Source organism: Drosophila rhopaloa, unplaced genomic scaffold, assembly GCF_018152115.1.
Source record: "Drosophila rhopaloa isolate 14029-0021.01 unplaced genomic scaffold, ASM1815211v1 contig_36, whole genome shotgun sequence".
Taxonomy (NCBI): Eukaryota; Metazoa; Arthropoda; class Insecta; order Diptera; family Drosophilidae; genus Drosophila; species Drosophila rhopaloa.
The window spans coordinates 86,681-107,743 of NW_025335130.1; the positions used below are offsets into that span (position 1 = coordinate 86,681).

At 37.1% G+C, this 21,063-nt stretch overlaps 1 protein-coding gene across 5 annotated transcripts in view; it reads right to left on the bottom strand.

Moving 5' to 3' along the window:
• Positions 1 to 2,889: 2,889 nt before the first annotated feature.
• Positions 2,890 to 21,063, bottom strand: part of LOC108043140 — a 34,011-nt gene continuing 15,837 nt past the window's right edge. For 2 of the 5 annotated variants that reach the window (XM_044461476.1, XM_044461477.1), the window contains 2 exons: positions 4,211 to 4,439; positions 2,890 to 3,366 (listed from right to left, as the gene is read on the bottom strand). In XM_044461476.1, the coding sequence (XP_044317411.1) occupies positions 3,153 to 3,366; positions 4,211 to 4,439 (443 nt within the window). In that variant the 3' untranslated portion in view covers positions 2,890 to 3,152. Of the gene's footprint in view, positions 3,367 to 4,210; positions 4,440 to 4,469; positions 5,111 to 6,897; positions 6,978 to 18,177; positions 18,273 to 21,063 lie in introns of those variants that run through there. The other 3 variants (XM_044461478.1, XM_044461479.1, XM_044461480.1) reach the window with 3 other exon arrangements.

Sequence of the window (21,063 nt, forward strand, 5' to 3'; positions counted from 1 at the left end):
AACATTGAACCCTTAGATGGTTCAGGGGTTTTTTTTGCCTTTCAAAATAAAAGGAGTTTAACTTTTTATAATTTAATTGGAATTTGAAATTAGGCGTTGTTTTTGTCTTTGAATGCTAAGTCTTTTGTTAAGATTCTTAATTCTAAAATATATTCTAATCTTAAAATAAAACCTTTTTTATTTCCAAACTTATACTAACATTTTCGGCTGCGATTATTAAAGTTTCTTTACATTCTTTGTTATTTTAAAAGTATCGTCAATGTAGTGTACAAATATAAATTCTAATTGTTTTATTTTTTCAACGGCACACATTGGAAAAAGTCATGTTGCTCAAGAGTTAATTCTGTAAAAAATTCGTCCGCAGACAACCTTTTCCTTCAAAAAACGAACACGCACTGACCAAAACCCGAACGTTTAGACAGCCTTATGTTATTGTATCATGGCCGCTGCCAGCTGTGGAGCCTCCCGCAAAGTTTTTTGAGTGTCCATATTGGTTGTATGAAATGACCAGTCTATATGTTATATGGTTAGTGATACTACAAAGCGTGAAGGTGAATTGAGTTTTGTAAAACACACTATTCGTAAGACTATTAGTTTTTTCATATAAAAGAAAAATGAATTGACTTACGACAAGTAAGTGCACACAGGATAAATTGGTTTTCCATCCCAGCATACCCTATTTAAACATTAGTTATGTTTCTGCTCAGTTACAGTTTTCTAATAGACTCCGGTGTACTGATCACCACGCAGTACCTGCTTACAGTATAAGCATCTTTATTTGGAACTTCAACAACTTGGTTGGCAAATCTCTTGAGATTGAGGACCTCCTCCAGGAACGCAACATTGACATTTTAATGATCTTAGATACACATTTTACCAGCCGACGATGACACCTGCAAGCAGTTGCCATTAGTTTGGTCATAGGGTTTGTCAGAATTTCGTTTGGTGCTGTCTACTGTCCACCTGGTCACCACCTTTTTTGGTCTTCTGAGGAATATATGCGTCTATTTGGTTTTGTAGGTAGCCGCTTCCTCTTTGGAGAGGGTTGGAATGCGCACCATCGTTTCTGATGGTGCAGGCGCTCGTGCCTTCGGGGAAACACCCTGATGTCAGTTTTCATTGACACAAACATGCAGATTTTGGCTGCTGGCGGACCCACTCATTTTCCTTGGATCACTGACAACCTTCCGACGGCCATTGATTTTGCAGTGTACAAAGGCATCCCCTGCAACCACCTTATTGCCTCAGAGTCTAGACTTCTATCTATTAACGCCTTTGAAGAAGCACTTCCGAACCACCAGTTTTGTTTCCGTAGTCGCCATTGTGCTATCGAGCAAGTGCACAGAGTAGTTAACAAAGTTCTGAGTGCTTTCAAAGATCACAAATACTGCTCAGCCGTTTTTCTCGACGTTCGACAGGCCTTTGACAGTATTTGGCACGAGGTATTGTTCCACAAGCTAGTGCACCTTTTGCCTGAGAAACTCTGGAAGCTCATCGAATCGTTCATAGATAACAGGGAGTTTGCTGTAAATATTCGTGGACATCGTTCTGGACTTCGCCCAATTCGTGCTGGTGTCCCACAGGGAAGCGTCCTTGTTCCGGTCCTGTACACAATTTACGCTTCGTATCTGCCAAGCCCAGTTGCTCGTGGTATACTCCTGGCCACATATGCAGATAACACTGCATTTCTTGGTAGCTTGCTGGTAGCACCACTACGAATTCTGAGACGAATTTGAGTGCTCGGCTTCTCGATGAAACATTAACACGTTTGCCTCTATATTGATGGGAATAAGCTTAAGCACGAAGAAAAGGGGACGATTTGTAAATCCTCAAGTCGACACCGGAATCGTCTGCTTACACATACAAACTCTCTGGCAAGACGACACCCGGCCCAAGAATGGAGGACCCGCTACACGCTTTTTTGGGATTTGTGGCGTGTTAAACAAAAATAAAAATAATGAAATAGACTTCGGTATGCTAATCGCCACGCAGTTTCTGCTTGTCAGCTTCAAAAGACATAAAAGTAACAACAATTTAAACAAACCTCAATAACAGTTTGCCTATCATTCATGATTTCCATTTTTTTAACCTGTGCATCTCTTTGGCCTTTTATTATAGTTTTTAAAAGAGTAGTGTGCCCTCATTTCCTAAAAATTTCGTTTAACAGCATTTGCTTGAAAAAAATATAGAAAAAAGCTCATGAATCGCACTTGATATTGTTAAATAATTTAAATAACAATGATGTAATTTGCCTGACCAGATTCGGAATCAGCGCACGTAAATCTATTACACAAGTTAATCAATAATGTAAAAAAAATAAGGTAACATAGTAATAGTATAATTGCATATATAACTATTTTTACTAAAATAATGTTTTTTTATTTTATTTTAACCAAAAACAATAAAGGAAGAAAACTTTGGCTAAGTTTATATTCTGTTGCAGCTGTTACAAAAATTAAATATTCTATATTTCGATGCTCGGTCTCTTTTGCAATAATGTTTTTAATCGTTACTATGGCAGCTTTATGATATAGTCGTCGGAGTTTCGTAAAATTAAAACCCAAAAACAACGAAGTTATATTCCTATTTTCTTTTTTCCCGACTGTTTTTATGGGAGCAATATGTTACCGGCTCTTGCTAAGTTTGATCCAAATAGCTTTTAAACTGGGGGACTAGTTTGCGTAGAAACGGTCAGACGGCCGGACGGGCATGGCTAGATCGACTCGCCTGGTGATGCTTATCAAGAATATATCTTCTATGTAGTGTCGGAAATAAACCATTTACAGCGTGGCGAATTTTTCATAGGGGTATTAGAATTGCCAAAATAAAAATTGACAAAAATAAATAGAAAATAATAACACAACATTTCCGGAGGTCACTTCCGAATGATTAAATGTTAATATTAAATTTATTTAAATCTTCTTGAAGAAAGTATTCGACTAATTTGCGCAGTTCTATAACCTTTCAGATAAAATAACAATGTTGGCCAAATATTTGCTAAATTTTATGGAAACTAATTTAAAATCAATTTTAATTTGAGTGTCACCTTTTTATTTGGTCAACCAAATTATAAAGTATTGAACTTCATAGGATTATATAACATCATACTTAATTCTGATAACAATGGTATAAAAACAAATATTTAAAAATAGCTAATTTTTTTTGATTTTTGAAAACTGGAATCCTTTTGATCTCAAATATCGGATGATGAACGGTATTGCACCCAACGTAATACTAATTCTAGCAGGTGCAAATACTTTGTGTACGGCGTAGGCCACAACAAAGGAGCTTCCTGTAGCTACTTTCTCTGCAATTGCTGGTGACGCTATGCCAAGAAATTCCAGAACGGGAACCAAGTTTATTCCACTGCAACAAAAAAAGCGTATTAATAGTGAAATGCATATATAAGGGTCGATTTATAACACAGTAGACGCGTAGTTAAGAATCGCAACGGGAATCTAATTAAGATCTTTTAACCATCTTTGAGCTCTCTTAAGGGGGTATATACCTTTTCCATTTTGAAAATATATAAATTTTTTTTTGCTTTATCTTAAAGAACAACTTCTTGAGAACATTTCCCCAAATTTTCATTGAGATTTGAGCAGTAGAAAAATAGTTACACCCAAACTTGAAACTTTAAACGCGAATATCTCGAAATGGTGTTTTTTGAAAAATGACTTTGCGATGATATGGATTGGCGAAAAACTACTGAACCGATTTTCTTCAAATTTTTTTTGTAAATGTTCGTATTGAATTTTATTAGTACTTGAACGATCGTTTTTTCATGTACAAATTTTTATTTCGCCAAAATAGATACTTTTGTAAGAATTTTTGCGTCCAAAAACGTCATTTTTTGCATAAAACGTTCCCGTAGGTACAAAATAAAAAAATTTTTAAAAAGTTCGTTCAAGTAAAGAATACTACTTTAAACTAATGAAATATTTTTATTTTTTCGGTTTCAGTTGACCCGTTCGTCCTGGGGAATTATCACCGCAAGGCTCTTAAAAAAAAAGGCATTTAAGGGAAACAGCCACACCTTAAAAACTATTAAATATTTTTTTAAAATTTTTTGCATAAACATTGTCAACAATCTAAACTTTCAGAACATATAATCATTCATTTAATAAAGCAATAAAAAAATCCATAAAAAAATCCAAACTTTCCTATTTTTTTTCGACAAAAAAAGGTATACCCCTCCTTAATACCTTACCTAGATACGAGTACATAGAAACCTCCAAGTGAAATTAACGAAATTCCCACATGGAACGCCACAATGGAAACTCCATATTCCTTAAATGCCCGTTTTAGTTGCTCTTTTTTATTAAATTTTTCACCTCCAGATGTCTCTGTGGAAACCGACTTCGATGGGGCGGAAGACTTTGTGGCTGATGACTGAGACGTCGATTGGGTACTGTAGCTTCGACGCGTGGAGAAATCGTCTACAAGTATTAAAGTATATTATTAAAGACGGGCTTGGACTAGTAAAATTTAAATTATTTTTTCTAGTTCTTCAACATTTTTGTATAGCGTTTCACATGTTTTTATATAGGAGGAAAACAAATATTTTTTTTTGCACTCAGCGAGAACCGTGTTCAATTGATCGACCGACGTTGGAATTCACTCAATAAGATAATTTCGGTGATGATTATCTGTAAAGCTTTAAAGCATCCCCAATAGCCCCAAACAAAGAATGAATAATGAATAAAACATAAACTTACCTTTACTAAAAAAGGGAAAACTAATTTCAATTACAAACAAATTTATTTTGCGAGAAATTTAAATTGCTTGGTTAAACAAATTTGAATGTGAAGGAAGGATATTACAGAGAATATAGTATCAGTTTGGATGCCCTATGACCGGCGTGCCATGATAGCACGAGTTTTTCATGTAAAAGTGAATAGACCATTACGTACTTCATGTAAAAAGGCAAAAGTATGGCCTATTACATGTCTTCATACTTTTTGGATTGAAAATTGTATTTATGCAGAAAAATTTGTATCGGCAAGAAAATCGAGACGACGGTGGTTTACCGTAAAAATTGTAATATCGTGGACAGCCATTGGGCTGTTGTAAAACTTCTTGAATTGGAAGTACACGTTAATGTCGAAGCCTGCAATAGAGATAATACATTTGCAAATTTATCAAGTAAGGCGAAATGAATTTGAAATGTATGAAGCTGTTCGAAGTGGAAATTTCTTGCTTTTCCTACAGTATATTTAAACAAGAAAGGAAAGCTAGCTTCGGGCGGAGCCGAAGTTGATATACCCTTGCAGAATATTCTGTACATTATATCTCCAAAATCGGATATTCATATGATGCATTCTTAATACTCATAAAAAATCCCAAATTCCTAACTTTAAAAACACCAAAGTTATGTCATTTCCAATCGTTCAGTTATATGGCAGCTTTAGGTTACAGTCGGCCGATCCTTATGAAATTTGGTAGGTCGAATTGATTGCCCAAAAATAAAACCCATAGAAAATCCCAACTTTAAAAACACCAAAGTTTTGGCATTTCCGATCGTTCAGTTATATGGCGGCTATATGATATAGTCGCCCGATGCGGCTCGTTTCGACTTATATACTAAATGCAATAGAAAGACAACTTTTGGGAAAGTTTCAAGCTAATAGCTTTAAAACTGAGGAATTAGTTTGCCATGAAACGGACGAACGGACGGACATGGCTAGATCGACTCTCCTGCTGATGCTGATCAAGAATATATATACTTTATAGGGTCGGAAATGTCTCCTTCACTGCGTTGCAAACTTATGACTGAAATTATAAAACCCGCTGCAATGGTATAAAAATATCTTTGTAAAATAACGACAAATGTTTTGTAAAATTAAAAAAATAACAGAAACCGTGGGTTGCAATCTGCGAATTGTTCTGAGATTGCTAAAATGTATTATATCTTGGAGTATATGGAATTAATTTAGGAAACAACAAAGTTATAGTTACGAACGGTCGGACATGGCTAATTCGAATCGGCTGGTGATGCTGATCAAGAATATATATACTTTACAAATATATATTTTCAACTTTGACTTAAGGTGAATAACATTGAAGCTAGGTCGATTTTACGCTGTATGATGTTGTTGTCCGATTTCAATAAAAATTAAAACATATATCTAAAAAAATTAAAGAATTATTATATCTTGAAGTATATTTAAATAAATTTATAAACATCGAAGTTATAATTTTTGTTGTCATTTATTTCATGGTAGGTCGGATTGATTGTCCAAAAATAAAACCCATAAAAAATCCCAACTGCCTAACTTTAGAAACATCAATGTTATGGCATTTCCGATCGTTCAGTTATATGGCAGCTATATGATATAGTCGCCCGATCCGGCTCGTTCCGACTTATATACTACCTGCAATAGAAAGACAACTTTTGGGAAAGTTTCAAGCAGATAGCTTTAAAACTGAGGGACTAGTTTGCGTAGAAACGGACGGACGGGCAGACGGACATGGCTAGATGGACTCTTCTGGTGATGCTGATCAAGACTATATATACTTTATATGGTAGGAAATGTCTCCTTCAATGCGTTGCAAACTTTTAAATGAAATTATAATACCCTCTGCAAGGGTATAAAAATGGTCACAGAGTATACTTTATTCCATACGATTCAAATCAGCTACGGAAAGTTTCAAGCAGATAGCTTTAAAACTGAGGGACTAGTTTGCGTAGAAACGGACGGACGGACAGACGGACATGGCTAGATGGACTCTTCTGGTGATGCTGATCAAGAATATATATACTTTATATGGTCGGAAATGTCTCCTTCACTGCGTTGCAAACTTTTAAATGAAATTATAATACCCTCTGCAAGGGTATAAAAATGGTCCCAGCGTATACTTTATTCCATACGATTCAAATCAACTACGGTGGTTTACCGTAAAAATTGTAATATCGTGGACAGCCATTGGATTGTTGTAAAACTTCTTGAATTGGAAGTTCACGTTAATGTCGAAGCCTGCAATAGAGAGAATACATTTGCAAATATATCAAGTAAGGCAGCAATAAAGTAATACATTTTTTTTCTGAAAGCCATCTAAATGAATTTGAAATGTATAAGAACGGAAAAAACATAAACTGTTTGAAGAGAAAATTTCTTGCTTTAGAATGTGTGGGCGTTCTGAGAGCTGTGGATAATCATAGAGGAAAAGATCTCCTATGTGTTTCACGTGAATAAGAGCCTGCGGCACTCTTCTTGTAACAGCTAAATCAATAAAATCAGGCTTCTTAGGATAAAGCTAAGCATTATACGGACTCTTTTGGTCTTAATAGTTAAGATCCCCAATGGGTGTGCTTTTCATTGTAGGCACTTGCTGCTATAAAATGGATACCTAATAGGTAAAAGAATGTTTCATATTCTGCTTCGAAAATGGAGAAGCCCGGTGGGCAGTAACAGCGGCCAGGTTTAAGTAACCGTTTATATATAGGTTGTAGAAAATGATGATAACGCCTTATGCGATTCTTGATCAGAAAGTCATTTCCTCCTTGCGTCTTATCATCAGAGCGATTTATTGCATAAAAATTTTACTTGGTTATGTAAGTTCTATTATGAGAATGGCGTCAATGTCATGTTGATCTCTAAAAAGACAGTGCTGTGAAATGTCATTCCCATTCCGTAAACTATCTAAAAATATTTTGTTTGATTAGGTTAAGACAACAGGTCCAACCCTCTGGAACCCGTGTTAACTGAAGTCAACAATAACCTCATCTAGGACGAACCCAGGATCGACGTCAGGAGAGCCGGCAGAAACTGTACACACGCCGAGAGTATGCACTGTCGATGCCTGCGGGAGTCCTTCCGCCCAGGGAACGAGTTAAGGCAGTTCCAACTCATCCGCAACAATAAAGCCCGCTCTCCGGTATGAGAGCAGTCGTATAGTGGCACGTTTATCAGTTAGAGGGTTAGGACCGACCAAAACCAACCGGCGACCTAGCTCAGTCTAGCCGAGGGAAGCAGACGAGAGACGTTTAATTTTTTTCCCATCATTCCCGCCAGTTAGAAGAAATCGTAAAAAGGAAACACCGAGAAATCGCACGTCAAAGTTTCCGGCCGCTCGTATACATGCCCGACGCTTGCTCAGTATTTGCTTCTGAAATTTTAGGGACACATTCTTGGATAGTTTGGTTAGACATTTGAAGCCTCTAGAGCAGTTTCCCCCTTAAGTATCACCTAGCTTATTTCAGGGGCAGTCTATGGTAACGCTGAGAGCCTGGGTGATCTCTCGCCTGCTTCCCTCGGCTAGACTGAGCTAGGTCGCCGGTTGGTTTTGGTGCAGATGCAGCATACAACCCTGCACACATCCTTGATCCCAGCAGCACCGACGCTGCGTCGTCCAGCCCCGAGTACACTAATATCCGCAAATCAGCCAGTTCAACAGACACAGTGGCGCACAGCTACGCCCATTTCGACTGCCACACTAGTGGAGTATCGCACAGCCTTGTTAACACAAATAACACCAGCACTCCCGGAGAAAAGGACCGCTGTAAAGGCAACTTTCCAAGCCACCGATTCCTTGAGGACCAACACCTGCCGCCAACTCAGCATTAAAAAAAAAAATCGGTTTTTTCCTAATTTTTTCGTTACTCATTATTTTTTTAAATAAACAATTTTTAATATTTTCCAAAGATCCTAGTTCCAGACATGCACATACTTCTGAGGAACATGTATAAAAAATTTCATGACGATTGCTCAATTTTTGCGACTTGTACGACTTCCGCCAACTCTTAAAACATGGTTTCGAGAAAAACGCGTTTGAAAATTTGCACTATAATGGCAACGCGCTTGACACCGGTCCACCAAACGGCCGATAACTTTCGACTTAGGAGAGTAAAATTGAAACATGTATGTATCCGAAACTGCAAAAAAAAAATATTGATTTTTTTGACCTCACAAGGTGCAAGCCTGCCTTAAGGGGGGGGTATAGTATTAAAATTTTTTTTTCATTTTTTTTCTAAATGCGCAACATCTTGAGAATATTGTGTTAAAGTTTTAGATCGATCCGAGTAAAACTTCCGAACTTATGGGCAGTTTAACGTAGGTAAAATAGCTCGTTTTGTAAGGGCGTCCAAAACTTTAAAACGCTCTCCTGAAAAGATACCCTTTTCAAAGTCGGTGTACATGATCCTGCAAAATCTATCAGACGGATCGTTTTGAAATTTTGCACAGTTGTTCTCAACTAAATTCCTTAGGTAACGCTGTCGAGTTTTTTTTTTTTTTTTTTGAAAATTTATTATTTTTAGAGCAACAAATATCTCGACGTTTTAGGCGAAAATCGGTGTTTTTGACTTTCAAGTGCCTTAAAAAATCGAAAAAAAAATAACAAGAAAGGAAAGCTAACTTCGGGCGGAGCCTAAGTTGATATACCCTTGCAGAATACTCTGTAAATTATGTTCCCCAACATTATTCATTTAATGCATTCTTAATACTCATAAAAAATCCCAACTTCCTAACTTTAAAAACAAAGTTATGGCATTTCCAATCGTTCAGTTATATGACAGCTATAGGATATAGTCGGCCGATCCTTACGAAATTTGATATGTCGGGTTGATTGGCCAAAAATAAAACCCATAGAAAATCCCAACTTCCTAACTTAACAAACACCAAAGGTATGGAATTTCTGATCAATCAGTTATATGGCAGCTATAGGATAAAGTCGCCTGATCCTTATGAAATTTGGTAGGCCGGATTGATTGGCCAAATATAAAACCCATAGAAAATCCCAGCTTTCTAACTTTACAAACACCAAAGTTATTGCATTTCCGATAAATCAGTTATATGACAGCTATAGGATATAGTCGGCCGATCCCGGCCGTTCCGACATATATACTGCGTGCAAAGAAAAGAAGGGTGTGTGCAAAGTTTTAATTCAATATCTTTAAAACTGAGAGACTAGTTTGCGTAGAAACAGACAGACGGACATGGCTATATCAACTCAGGAGGTGATCCTGATCAAGAATATGTAAGGATGTTTCTACGGCTGGGATGGAGCTCAGTCTCCCCAGGATCCTTTACAATCGAATTTGTATATAAGCGGGGACGAGTTGAGGCGGGCAATCTGGACGAAGTCGCCGATGCGCGCGGTGAGCCTTATTGGTGGGTCAGATCAGGCATTTGGGACTCGGATTTGGGCCAGACGCGAACGAGTGAAAGCCGTCACGTGCGTGCCGGAGGAGGCACAGTGGGGGGATTGGCCCGGACCACTGTGTCAACTCCCGCCGCCTGGGGCGCTGTTTCACGCCCACGCAGAGGAATCGTCTCTAAACATGGACAGAAGTCAGCGTTCCCAGTTCTGGGACAGGCTCCCACTGTTCGGGATGGGTGTGCTTCGGTCGAAACCGAGACGGAAAGCTATGCAAGCGGAGAGAAAACCCGTACTTGCACGCCTTCACGTCTGTGCACGTGGTTGCCACCAAAGTCCAGTTGCGCAGAGGAATCTTCTCGAAAACGCAACCGGCTTGGCCTGGGCCACTGTTTGGCACACGCGGGTCGGGTTCGGGTTACTTGAGGCTTGGGTGTGTCGACCGGAATCGCGACGGAAAGCTATGCAAGCGGAGAGAAAACCCGTACTTGCACGCCTTCACGTCTGTGCACGTGGCTGCCACAAAGGCCCAGTTGCGCAGAGGAATCTTTTCGAAAACGCAACCAGCTCGGTTTAGGCCACTGTTTTAGCACACGCCGATCAGGGCTCTGAGGGTCCGGGAAGAAATAAATCCAACTCGGTGTATGTTCGCTGTTCTTATTGTCCGTGTTTTCGTTTTATTTTTCAACAACTTGTGAAGAGGTTTGCACAGGGCCTTAGCGCAATACCTAAGCACGCACCCAGGAATACCTTCGGGCCCTGGCGAATAAACAGGCTTAATACGAAGAAGATCCAAAAGAAAAGAGCTTTCTGTTAAAGTGGGACAGAATATGAGGTTTGACTTGGACATGGTGTAAGAATAAGGCTGTGATGAATAATCTAAAGTAGAATAAGTCGTTTGAAAAAATTGGGCAAATAAATCGGCTATTGCCTGATCTGTGGTTGCCGTCATGTTTTCGAACGACAGCGAGGAAGGAAAAGAATTAGATTTACGCTTGGTGTTAACAAAATTATAAAACTGTTTCGAGTCCTGAGAGAACTGGACCTTACAACGGTTTAAGTAACTATTATAACACTGAGCATTAAGCACGGTAAATCTTGACCGAGCACTTAAATATCTAGTAAAAACAGATTGAGAACCAGTATTTTTATATTTCCTAAAAAGTCTGGACTTTACATTTTTTAAGTGTGTCAACTCTTTGCTAAACCAAGGTGATTTATTGGAAGTTGACGGATAGTACCACGGAACACAGGAATTAAAAAATGAGTTTATTGCAGTGTAAAAAACATTAACTGCATCGGACATATTAATGCATAAGTAAAGATCAGACCAATTAAAGCCAGAAATAAAATTATTTAGCCTCAGAAAGTCTGCCTTGCGAAAACAATGCATTCGTTTGGATTTTTCTGATTTTTCTTCTATAACTCTACCCGTATGAAATGAAAGTTGGATTGTTGGATGATATGGATCTTCAGGTTGCGTGAGTGGTGCTACTCTGGACAGAAACACACCTTCAGGATTTGATACAAAACACAAATCAAGTAGGCGACCTAATGAATTTCGAACATGGTTTACTTGAGATAGAGATATGTCAAGCAGGCCATCAATAAAATCATGCTGTGCTATAGGTAGTAAGACATTCGATCCATCCTCAGTGGACCAAGTAACTCCAGGTATATTAAAATCACCTAGAACTATCAACTGATCCCTATCGGAAAGCTTATTTGCAACGGACTTAATAACAGATAGGTGATTTAAATAATCAGGAAGTTCAGACAACGGCGGAATATATGAGCAAGTTATGTATATAAAGTTACCAGGAAGCGATAACTTTACACAAATAAATTCAATGGTATTGAATTCATCAAAAAATAACTCCTCAGACGGGAAGTTTGAATCAACTCCAATTAAGACTCCACCTCCCCGTCTAGAGGGACGGTCATACCTATATATTGTGTACTTACCTGGAAAAACTTCGGAGCTAAAGATCTCCGGCTTTAACCAGGTTTCTGTGAACACAATAATATGAGATGCAAAGGAAAGGCTATCAGAATACAATTTAGTGAGTTTGCTGCGTAGCAACCTCTTGCATTCTGATAGGAAAGAAGGAGGTTAGAAGTTAGTTTTTTGAAATTGGTACACTGGTTTGGCCTCGACTAGGAAGTTTTACTCCCACGGGCCCCTTCTTCTTTATCTTAGCCTCGAACTCTTTTACAACCATATTATCCGGCCAAAAGTCGCCCGAGCATATGGCTTCAAAAAACTCGTTAGGGACAGTTATCTTGAAAGATGAAATGTCTCTAGCATAAGAAAACTTAAACTTTTCCACCTTTACACTATTACAATCGGCTTTAGTTTTGTCTTTTATATAAGACAATACATCTGAAGATGTTTGATCAGGGGAAAGCCGAGAAACGAAAATTAGTTTCTTTAGTGGAACCACTGTAAGGGATTTTGGTGGAGCAGACATTGTTTCTACAAAACCAACTTGAGCCGGTTGTCCGGACTCAGTAGTCCCTTGTCGTGGTGATGCTACATTCTGAGAGATAGGTGGATCCACTAATTGTGAAACCACTCCGGACAAATCGGAAATCTTAGAAGTCCCTGGTTGCATGCATTCTGTAACGGATTGTTCGGATACCGAATCTTTTTTAGCTGCTGATCTTAGCAACATTTGAGGGTTTGCTGAAATCAGCTGTTGATCCGCCGGTTTCGGTTGCGGGGTGTTCCCCTTTTGCTCCTTACCACCAGCGGCCTTTTTGCGCTTAGGGGACTCTTCTAATAGCTTACGACTATTTAACTGCGAGTCCAGCGCAGAGAGGAGATCATCAGCTCGGCGAAAACTATCTCTAGCAACTCCGAAACAGCTAATCAGCCCCATCAGGCCGCCTTTAGTTTGGCGCATGAACGATTTCATCTCGTTCGCAACCTCGATACAAGCCCCTTTGAAAGGTCATCACTTGTCCGGCCAGTAAAACCGGCGCACTTGGTGTGCACCATATTTTCACACAGCCAGCAAGTCATATTAGACTGGTCAGCCCTGATTACGAGGCTGAATTTTTTGCAGAAGCAGACTAAATTTTTATTATTCATTTTATTTATTTACCACTGTACCAAGAAAGCGAAATTGAAATTTATAAGCGAGCAGTTAAAACTGCTAAGCGAGCGCAAAAACTGCACTCTTTGAACTTTCAAAAGCAAAGAGAGCAAGAGAGCGGGAGCGTAAATAAGTTAAGGTGCATGCACAAAAGAGAAACGGCGGGGATATAAGAAAAGAAAACACAGATAAGAATTACGAAAAACTAAAACAATTAATTAGTATTAAATACAAAGTGCACTCGCGAAGCGAACGGAGTTTAAATTTATGTTTAAATAAACCGGAAGCGAATTAGAATTGTTTTGATAAAACCCACCGATGGGAATAAACGAAAACAAAATGCAAAATTCGAAGCGCAGAAAAAAAACACCACCGTTCACTTTGAAAGTCAAAGACGATAATGAATGATTCTTAGTGGGCTTTTCTTCCTCTTTTCTATCTGTATATTTTCCCTAGCCGCACTATTTTCTTTCCCTGTCTCTCCCTATCTCTCTCGCACTCTACTCACTAGGGTCCTTCGTCCTGATCCTTGATGTCCTGCGGGTCCTTGGTGTCCTGCGTGTCCTTTTGCGTGGTTTCCTCTGCTTCGATGCTTGTTCTTTGACTGGTGGCGAATGAAAGAGAGCTGGACTAGCAGCCGCCGGGTTTATATAGCCAGCCGGGTTCTCGCTTCTCAACACTGGAACCGTGCGTAGGTCGCCTAATCCGATCGTGTGTAGATCGCCTAACTCGCTGAGTAGAGTGCCTGATCAGCTGAGATCCTAATTAATACATTAAATAACGCCTGTTTGAACTACCGGCTAACGGCCGAAGTTCTTTTGAACTTAACGGCTCTTTTGGCTTCTTGCCTGCCTCCGTGGCCCATCCTATCTTAGTACTAGTTCTTTTTCTTATTGTCTACCAATATGTACATCTTAAATTATTATCTTATCGTTATTATCTACCAATATTTGTGGGAATTATGTACATTTTTACCCGCTGGATGTGGGGCAGCTTTTACGGTGCCTCACAAATATATATACTTCATAGGGTCGGAGATGTCTCCTTCACTGCGCTGCACACTTTTGACCAAAATTATAATACCCTCTGCAAGGGTATAAGGGTATTGTTATTTAACTAATGCAATTGGATTTTTTCATTTCGGATGATTCTGTGACCGGTTATCGTGTACACCGCAAAACATCTTTTCTTCGAGGCGCCGCCGGAGGTTGCCTGTATCTCAGTCAATTTGTAATATTTTTGGAAGAAAAAAATCACACATATTGTTTAAATGTTGCCCAATCACATGCAAAAAAAAAAATTGAACTGAGACTATCCGTATCGAAAATAAAAATTTTTAAAACATGACCGATTTTTCACCGAATTAACTATACCCTATATATTTAATTCAAAGTTTCGTTTTACATATTTAAATTAAAGCTAAAAAAAAACTTTTAATACAAAACATATAAAACTGCTTGATTAAAATTAAAAATATTGGAATAAAGTTTAATAGGTTTGAATATACTATGATTGTTAAACAAAAACAAAGCGAACTATATTTAAATTGAATATATTTAAAGGATATTTAATTAAATATATTTCGCTTTTTTTTTATCCATGGCTGTTTTTATTAACTTTAAAATGGAAATATTAAATTTAATTAGTATTCAAATATATTAAACTTTGATCTAATGACTTAAAAAATTTTAAGTAAATACGAATAACATCATATCTAATATTATCAACCTGCATTTAAATTTATTCTTATTTACTCAAGCAGTTTTATATGTTTTGTGTTAAAAGGTATGTTTTTATAACTAATTTAAATATATAAAACGAAACATTTAATTTAATATGCAGATATTCATTTTTATTTATCCATCGTTTTTTTTGTATACCTAATAAATATTTAAAGCTAATATTATTATTTTATAAAAAGTTAAACTATTTATAATAACACGAATTGAATGCTTAATTATAAAACTAAGCTACAGGATATCCTATTTATATTTAATATTACGTACATACATATTTATAACTTTTTTCCAAGTTGTCGAAAGCGTTTTGTTATATTTTTTAGAATGTTTTTTCGGTGCCATTTTTTTTAATTTTTCAATAAAATATTATTTATTTATTAGTGTCGCTTACAATTCACCCAAAAGCGCGCGTTTTACAAATCAAATTAAAAGGCGCAAAATCATTTAACCAAATTTAATATTCATAAGAAATACTAAAAATGGGTAATTTTTATAAAATGTATATATAATATTTAAGTATGTATTTGTATATTAACTATTTTAATTAGGTAGTATAATTAATATATTAACTATTTTAATTATTAAATAGTATATTCAATATATTGACTACTTAAATTATTTAAACCTTTTTTGTTTCCCCTTTGGGTTTCTCTTTTTTCTAAATAATTAAAATAGTTAATTTACAAATATTTATATAAATTTAATTTATATTATGATAATAATTTTATATAATGTTATTATAATACGTATAATATAAAAATACCACATATTTATACCCGTTACTCGTAGAGTAAAAGGGTATATTGTATTCGTGCAAAAGTATGTAACAGCTAGAAGGAAGCGTTTCCGACCCTATAAAGTATATATATTCTTGATCAGGGTCACTAGCCGAGTTGATATAGCCATGTCCGTCTGTCCGTCTGTCTGTCTGTCTGTCTGTCCGTATGAACGCTGAGATCTCGGAAACTATAAAAGCTAGAAGATTGGCATTTTGCATGCAGATTCTAGGAGTTCCTACGCAGCGCAAGTTTGTTTCAAAATGGTGCCACGCCCCCTTTAACGCCCACAATTGCTTATATACGATTTTAAAAATTTAAATATTTCGGAAAAGTAAAAATGCAGTTTTATTGTGTTTATCAATACCTATCGAAATGTAGAAGAAATTTTTTAAATCGGACCATTCGTTAAAAAGTTATGCGTGATCAAAGTTTCTATCTCCATCTCCCTCGCACTCCCTTTACCTGAGTAACGGGTATCTGATAGTCGGGGCACCCGACTATAGCGTTTTCTCTTGTTTTTAATCCATATATTTAAAATACAATAAATATAAAAATATTCATCCTGTTCAATCGCAAAATTTCTGAGGCTCCTAAAAATCGTTCACAAGTCGCATGCTGAATACCCTAATGACAATTATTCCAATGTGAAGTCATGTATGAAATAAATTATGTTATTTTTTTATACTTAGATATATTTGGTCATTCCTAAAAAATATTATACATTCGAATAATTAGTAAATAAAGTAAATATAAAGGCAATACAAAATAAGTATTTTTAATAATGTTATAATTTTAAAATAAAGAGTATATTTCGACAGCGCGCTGCAGCGAATTTCTTCGCTTGTGAATACATACATTCGTCGGCTGTCGCAGTATGCGTGCAAAGAGCGGCTGGCTTTTGAGCGCTCTATCGCTGGCTTTTGGGCAGAGAGCGGAAAGCCAGTTGAAAAGCCAGCACAAAAAATTCGTGTGCAAAAAAATCGTATGGCGTTACGCATCTTGGAGTTTATATTGGTCTTTGGTAAGGCACAAGAGATGGACCGCAGTACTCTCTGGCTGTCGGTGTTCAGTACAGCTCGACTGATTTATGAAGAAGTTGTTTTATTTTATTTATCACGAGTTGAGAAATTTAATTAAAAACCGTTTCATACATTTACGGACCTAATATACTCGTTTCTTTTTATCGTTGCTCATTGAGCTTTTTATACCCTTGCAGAGGGTATTATAATTTTGGTCAGAAGTTCGTATCGCAGTGAAGGAGAGGTTTCCGACCCCATTAAGTATATATTCTTGATCAGGATCAATAGGGGAGTCGATGTAGCCATGTCCGTCTGTCCGTCTGAAACTTTCACAGTCGTCCTTAAATACGTGTACGCAGATCAAGTTTAAAAATCGATCGGACGTCTATAACCTGTAGCTCCCATAGGAACAATCGGATATACCTTGCAAGAACTGGTGATATTTCGCGCAGTGTAAAAGCTATTGACAAATCATATTTTTTTATGCATACCTTGAACAGGGTAAAAACGCGTGCCGAGCGGACGTCTATATCCTATAGCTCCCATTGGAACATCCAAATTTGATGTTTTTCAAAATACTTCGCGCAGTGTATAACCTATTGACATAAATTGTTAATTGTAACTTGTTTTATACTTCGCGCAGTGTATAAACTATTGACATAAATTGTTAATTGCGACTTCTTTTATTCAATACCGATTTTTAAACTAATTTCAGTGACTTTGGTTAAATATATTTGTCCACTTTTCAGTGAATTTTGTTAGCTCTCGCGATACTCATCACCTCTCTTTAATACAAGAGCTTTTATCCGTTTGGTAGCCTTCGACAGCCTCTTACAATTTTCCTCTACTCTTTCTGCCTTTTGGCTTTGCGTCATTTATTCCAAGGCTTCAAAGACTGGGTACGGACAACAGGGCGAAAAAATCGTATACTTCCTCGAAAGCCATTAACAAAATCTATTAGATGACCTTAGAGGTTCTATGACAAGCATGCCTGTCATGATCCCGGCAGTATCGCCCCAAGAAGATAGTAGATTACAGAAGCAGGGCTTAACATTGCAGCACAAAGTGGAATTTCTAATTATGAAATTATTTCAAAGTGTTACATTTTTAATAAGTCTTATTAAGTCTGTAACAGAAACAATTTGTTAATTTAAGACATTTATTTATCTAATCGGAGCATTTCTCGAAGCTGTCAAGATACGACGCGTTTCAAAATGTTGTTTCGAGGAAAATAGTCTTATACATAAGGGCAAATAGATAAATCTAATTATAATATATCTAATTATAATATATCTAATTATAATATATCTAATTATAATATATCTAATTATAATATATCTAATTATAATATATCTAATTATAATATATCTAATTATATAAGCTAAACGTTTTGTAAATAACACCAATTTTGGTGTTTGAATGTGATAGGGCAACATTTAAACAACATGTGTGAATTTTTTTATCCAAAAATATTTAAAATTGAGTGAGATACAGCCGATCTCCGGCGGCGGTGTACACGATAACTGGTCACAGAATTATCTGAATTGAAAAAATCAAATTGCATTAGTTAAAGGACAAGATTCCTCAGGTAACGCACAGCTCAAGATGTTGTGCATTCAGAAAATAAATAAAAAAAAGGGCACAACAAAAAATTTAATACTATATATATTGCTAAAATATAAAAAGGAGCGAAAGGAATAAGTTATACATAAATTCGGACGTTGATGCACTATGATCAGCGCAAACAAGTGGCCCTTACGACACCAACCAGTGCTTGGTGGAGCCTAATAGGCGTAAAAACGAGATCGCGAGAAGTTAAAAGCACAATGTAGAAGCGGACAGACAAGATTAGAAATATATACGAGACTAATACTAATACTATTTTGTGCTAAGTAAGATAAAATTAATGATTTTAGGCTTGGCAAAGAGTCGGTAGTAGAAATAATGTGGTATAGTCTATTATAGTCGTTACACAATACTCTAAACGGTTCATGCATATCAAAGTTAGATCTACAAATATTTAATGTAAGAGGAATATAGTTCCTGGTAATTCTATTAGGCACGGAGAAGCTTATGCGACCCAGTAACTCGGGACTCTCCACATCCCCATGAATAAGTTTATAGATAAAAGTTGTGCCAAGCATCGTTCTACGGTTTACTAAGGATGGTAGATTAATTAGGAGAAGTCTACTAGAGTAGGATGGTAAAATAAGGCTTGCATTCCAGTTAAGGCCCCGTAGAGCAAATAATAAATAGTTCTTTTGCACAGACTCTATCCGGTCTATATGTACACCATACTGAGGACTCCAAACTGTAGAACAGTACTCCAGGATTGGACGGACTAGTGAAATGAACAGAGTCTTTGTAACATAGGGATCATCGAATTCCTTTGACCACCTTTTAATAAATCCAAGTACTCCCCTGGCTTTATTCACCATAGAAGTAATATGGTCACAAAACTTAAGTTTAGGGTCAAGGAGGACGCCAAAGTCATCAACATGCGTAATTCTAGACAAAGCGCAACCACCCAGCGTATACGTTGCATATTGTGGGTTCACCCGAAAAAATGTCAATACTTTGCACTTAGCGCTATTTAAATCCAAAAGATTTTCACCATGTTTGAAAAGTGTTTAGGTCAGATTGTAAGTCTGAACTGCTAGAAATTTCGTTATATTGCAGGCATAACTTAACGTCATCTGCGTACATAAGGACACGCGACTTTGTCAAGACTAGGGGGAGATCGTTTATAAATAAAGTAAAAAGATGTGGGCCAAGGTGGCGTCCTTGTGGGACGCCTGAAGTAACTCGGATCAAATCAGAGATCGAGTTTTTAAAGAGGACTCTTTGAGTCCTACCACTCAGATAACTTGAGATCCATGTTAGAAGATCACATGGAAACCCTAATAAGTCTAGCTTTAATACAAGAAGCGAGTGATTTTAGTGTAAACTACGTCAGTCTGCATGTTCTTTCTAAAGCCATTTATTACAAAAGACGTTAGCTCCAAGAGGTTTGTCGTCGTAGATCTTCGCCTTTTAAATCCATGTTGACATGGAGATATAATCGATCTACAAAGATGTTGCAAATGGGGTGTAATAGTGTTTTCGAAAAGCTTTGGGATGGAATGATCAGAATTTGCCGTAGAGTTTTCGAATGATAGTGATGCAGGGTAACAGGCTGATTTACGCTTAGTGTTAACAAAATTATAAAACTGTTTTGGATCTTGTGAAAATTGGACCCTACAACGAGTCAAATAGCTTTTATAACACCGGGCGTTAAGCACGATAAAATTTGACCGAGCCCTTAGGTACCGAGAGAAGGCAGATTGTGAACCGCACATTTTAAATTTATTGAAAAGTCTGGACTTAATATTTTTTAGGTGGGACAACTCTTTATTAAACCACGGAGGTTTATTTGAAATTGACGGATAGTATAACGGAACACACAGATAAAAGGAATTCCTTCTTTGCATGCATTATAAAAGATATTAACGGTCTTAGCCACGTTAGTGCATAAATAAAATTCGGACCAGTCATAGCCGGATATAAAAGTATTTAAAATATGAAAGTTTGCCTTACGAAATCAGCGGATTCGTTTAACCGACTTTTCGGATTTTTTATTCAGCTCTGTTCTTGCGTCTACAGTCAGCTCTAGAGTTGGATGATAAGGATCTTCCGGTTGTGTAAGTGGTGACGTTCTTGATAGGCAAACGCCTCTAGGTATATTAAAATCACCCAATACTATTAACTGATCTCGATCTGACAGTTTTTTGGAAATGGACTGAATAACGTAAATAGGGAACTCAGATGATGGTGGGATATATGAACAAGTAATATATACAAAACTACCGGGAAACGATAATTTTATACCTAGGAATTCGATGTCATAAAATTCTTCGAAAGTTAGTAATTCAGACGAAAAGGTGGAGTCGACAGCAATCAGGACACCACCTCCCCGTCTGGACTGACGATCAAGCCTATAAATTGTGTATTTACCCGGGAGAATTTCGGAGCTAAGAATATCCGGCCTTAACCAGGTCTCTGTACATACCATAATATTATATGGGAAAGAAAAACTATCCGAATACAATTTAGTCAGCTTACTAAGTAAGCCTCTTGTATTTTGATAGCAAAGAAGAAAAGAGGAGGCTAGTTTTTTGGGACAGAAGAGGATGTGGAGGGCGCTGGTTTTTTAATGGTATTTTCCATTTCCCCTGAACTATTCTTTTTTCTCTTAGCTTCGTACTCTTTTACAAATATGCCCTCGGGCCAGAAACTGGTGGAACACACAGATGCAAAAAGAGCACAAGGAATACCAATCTTAAATGATGAT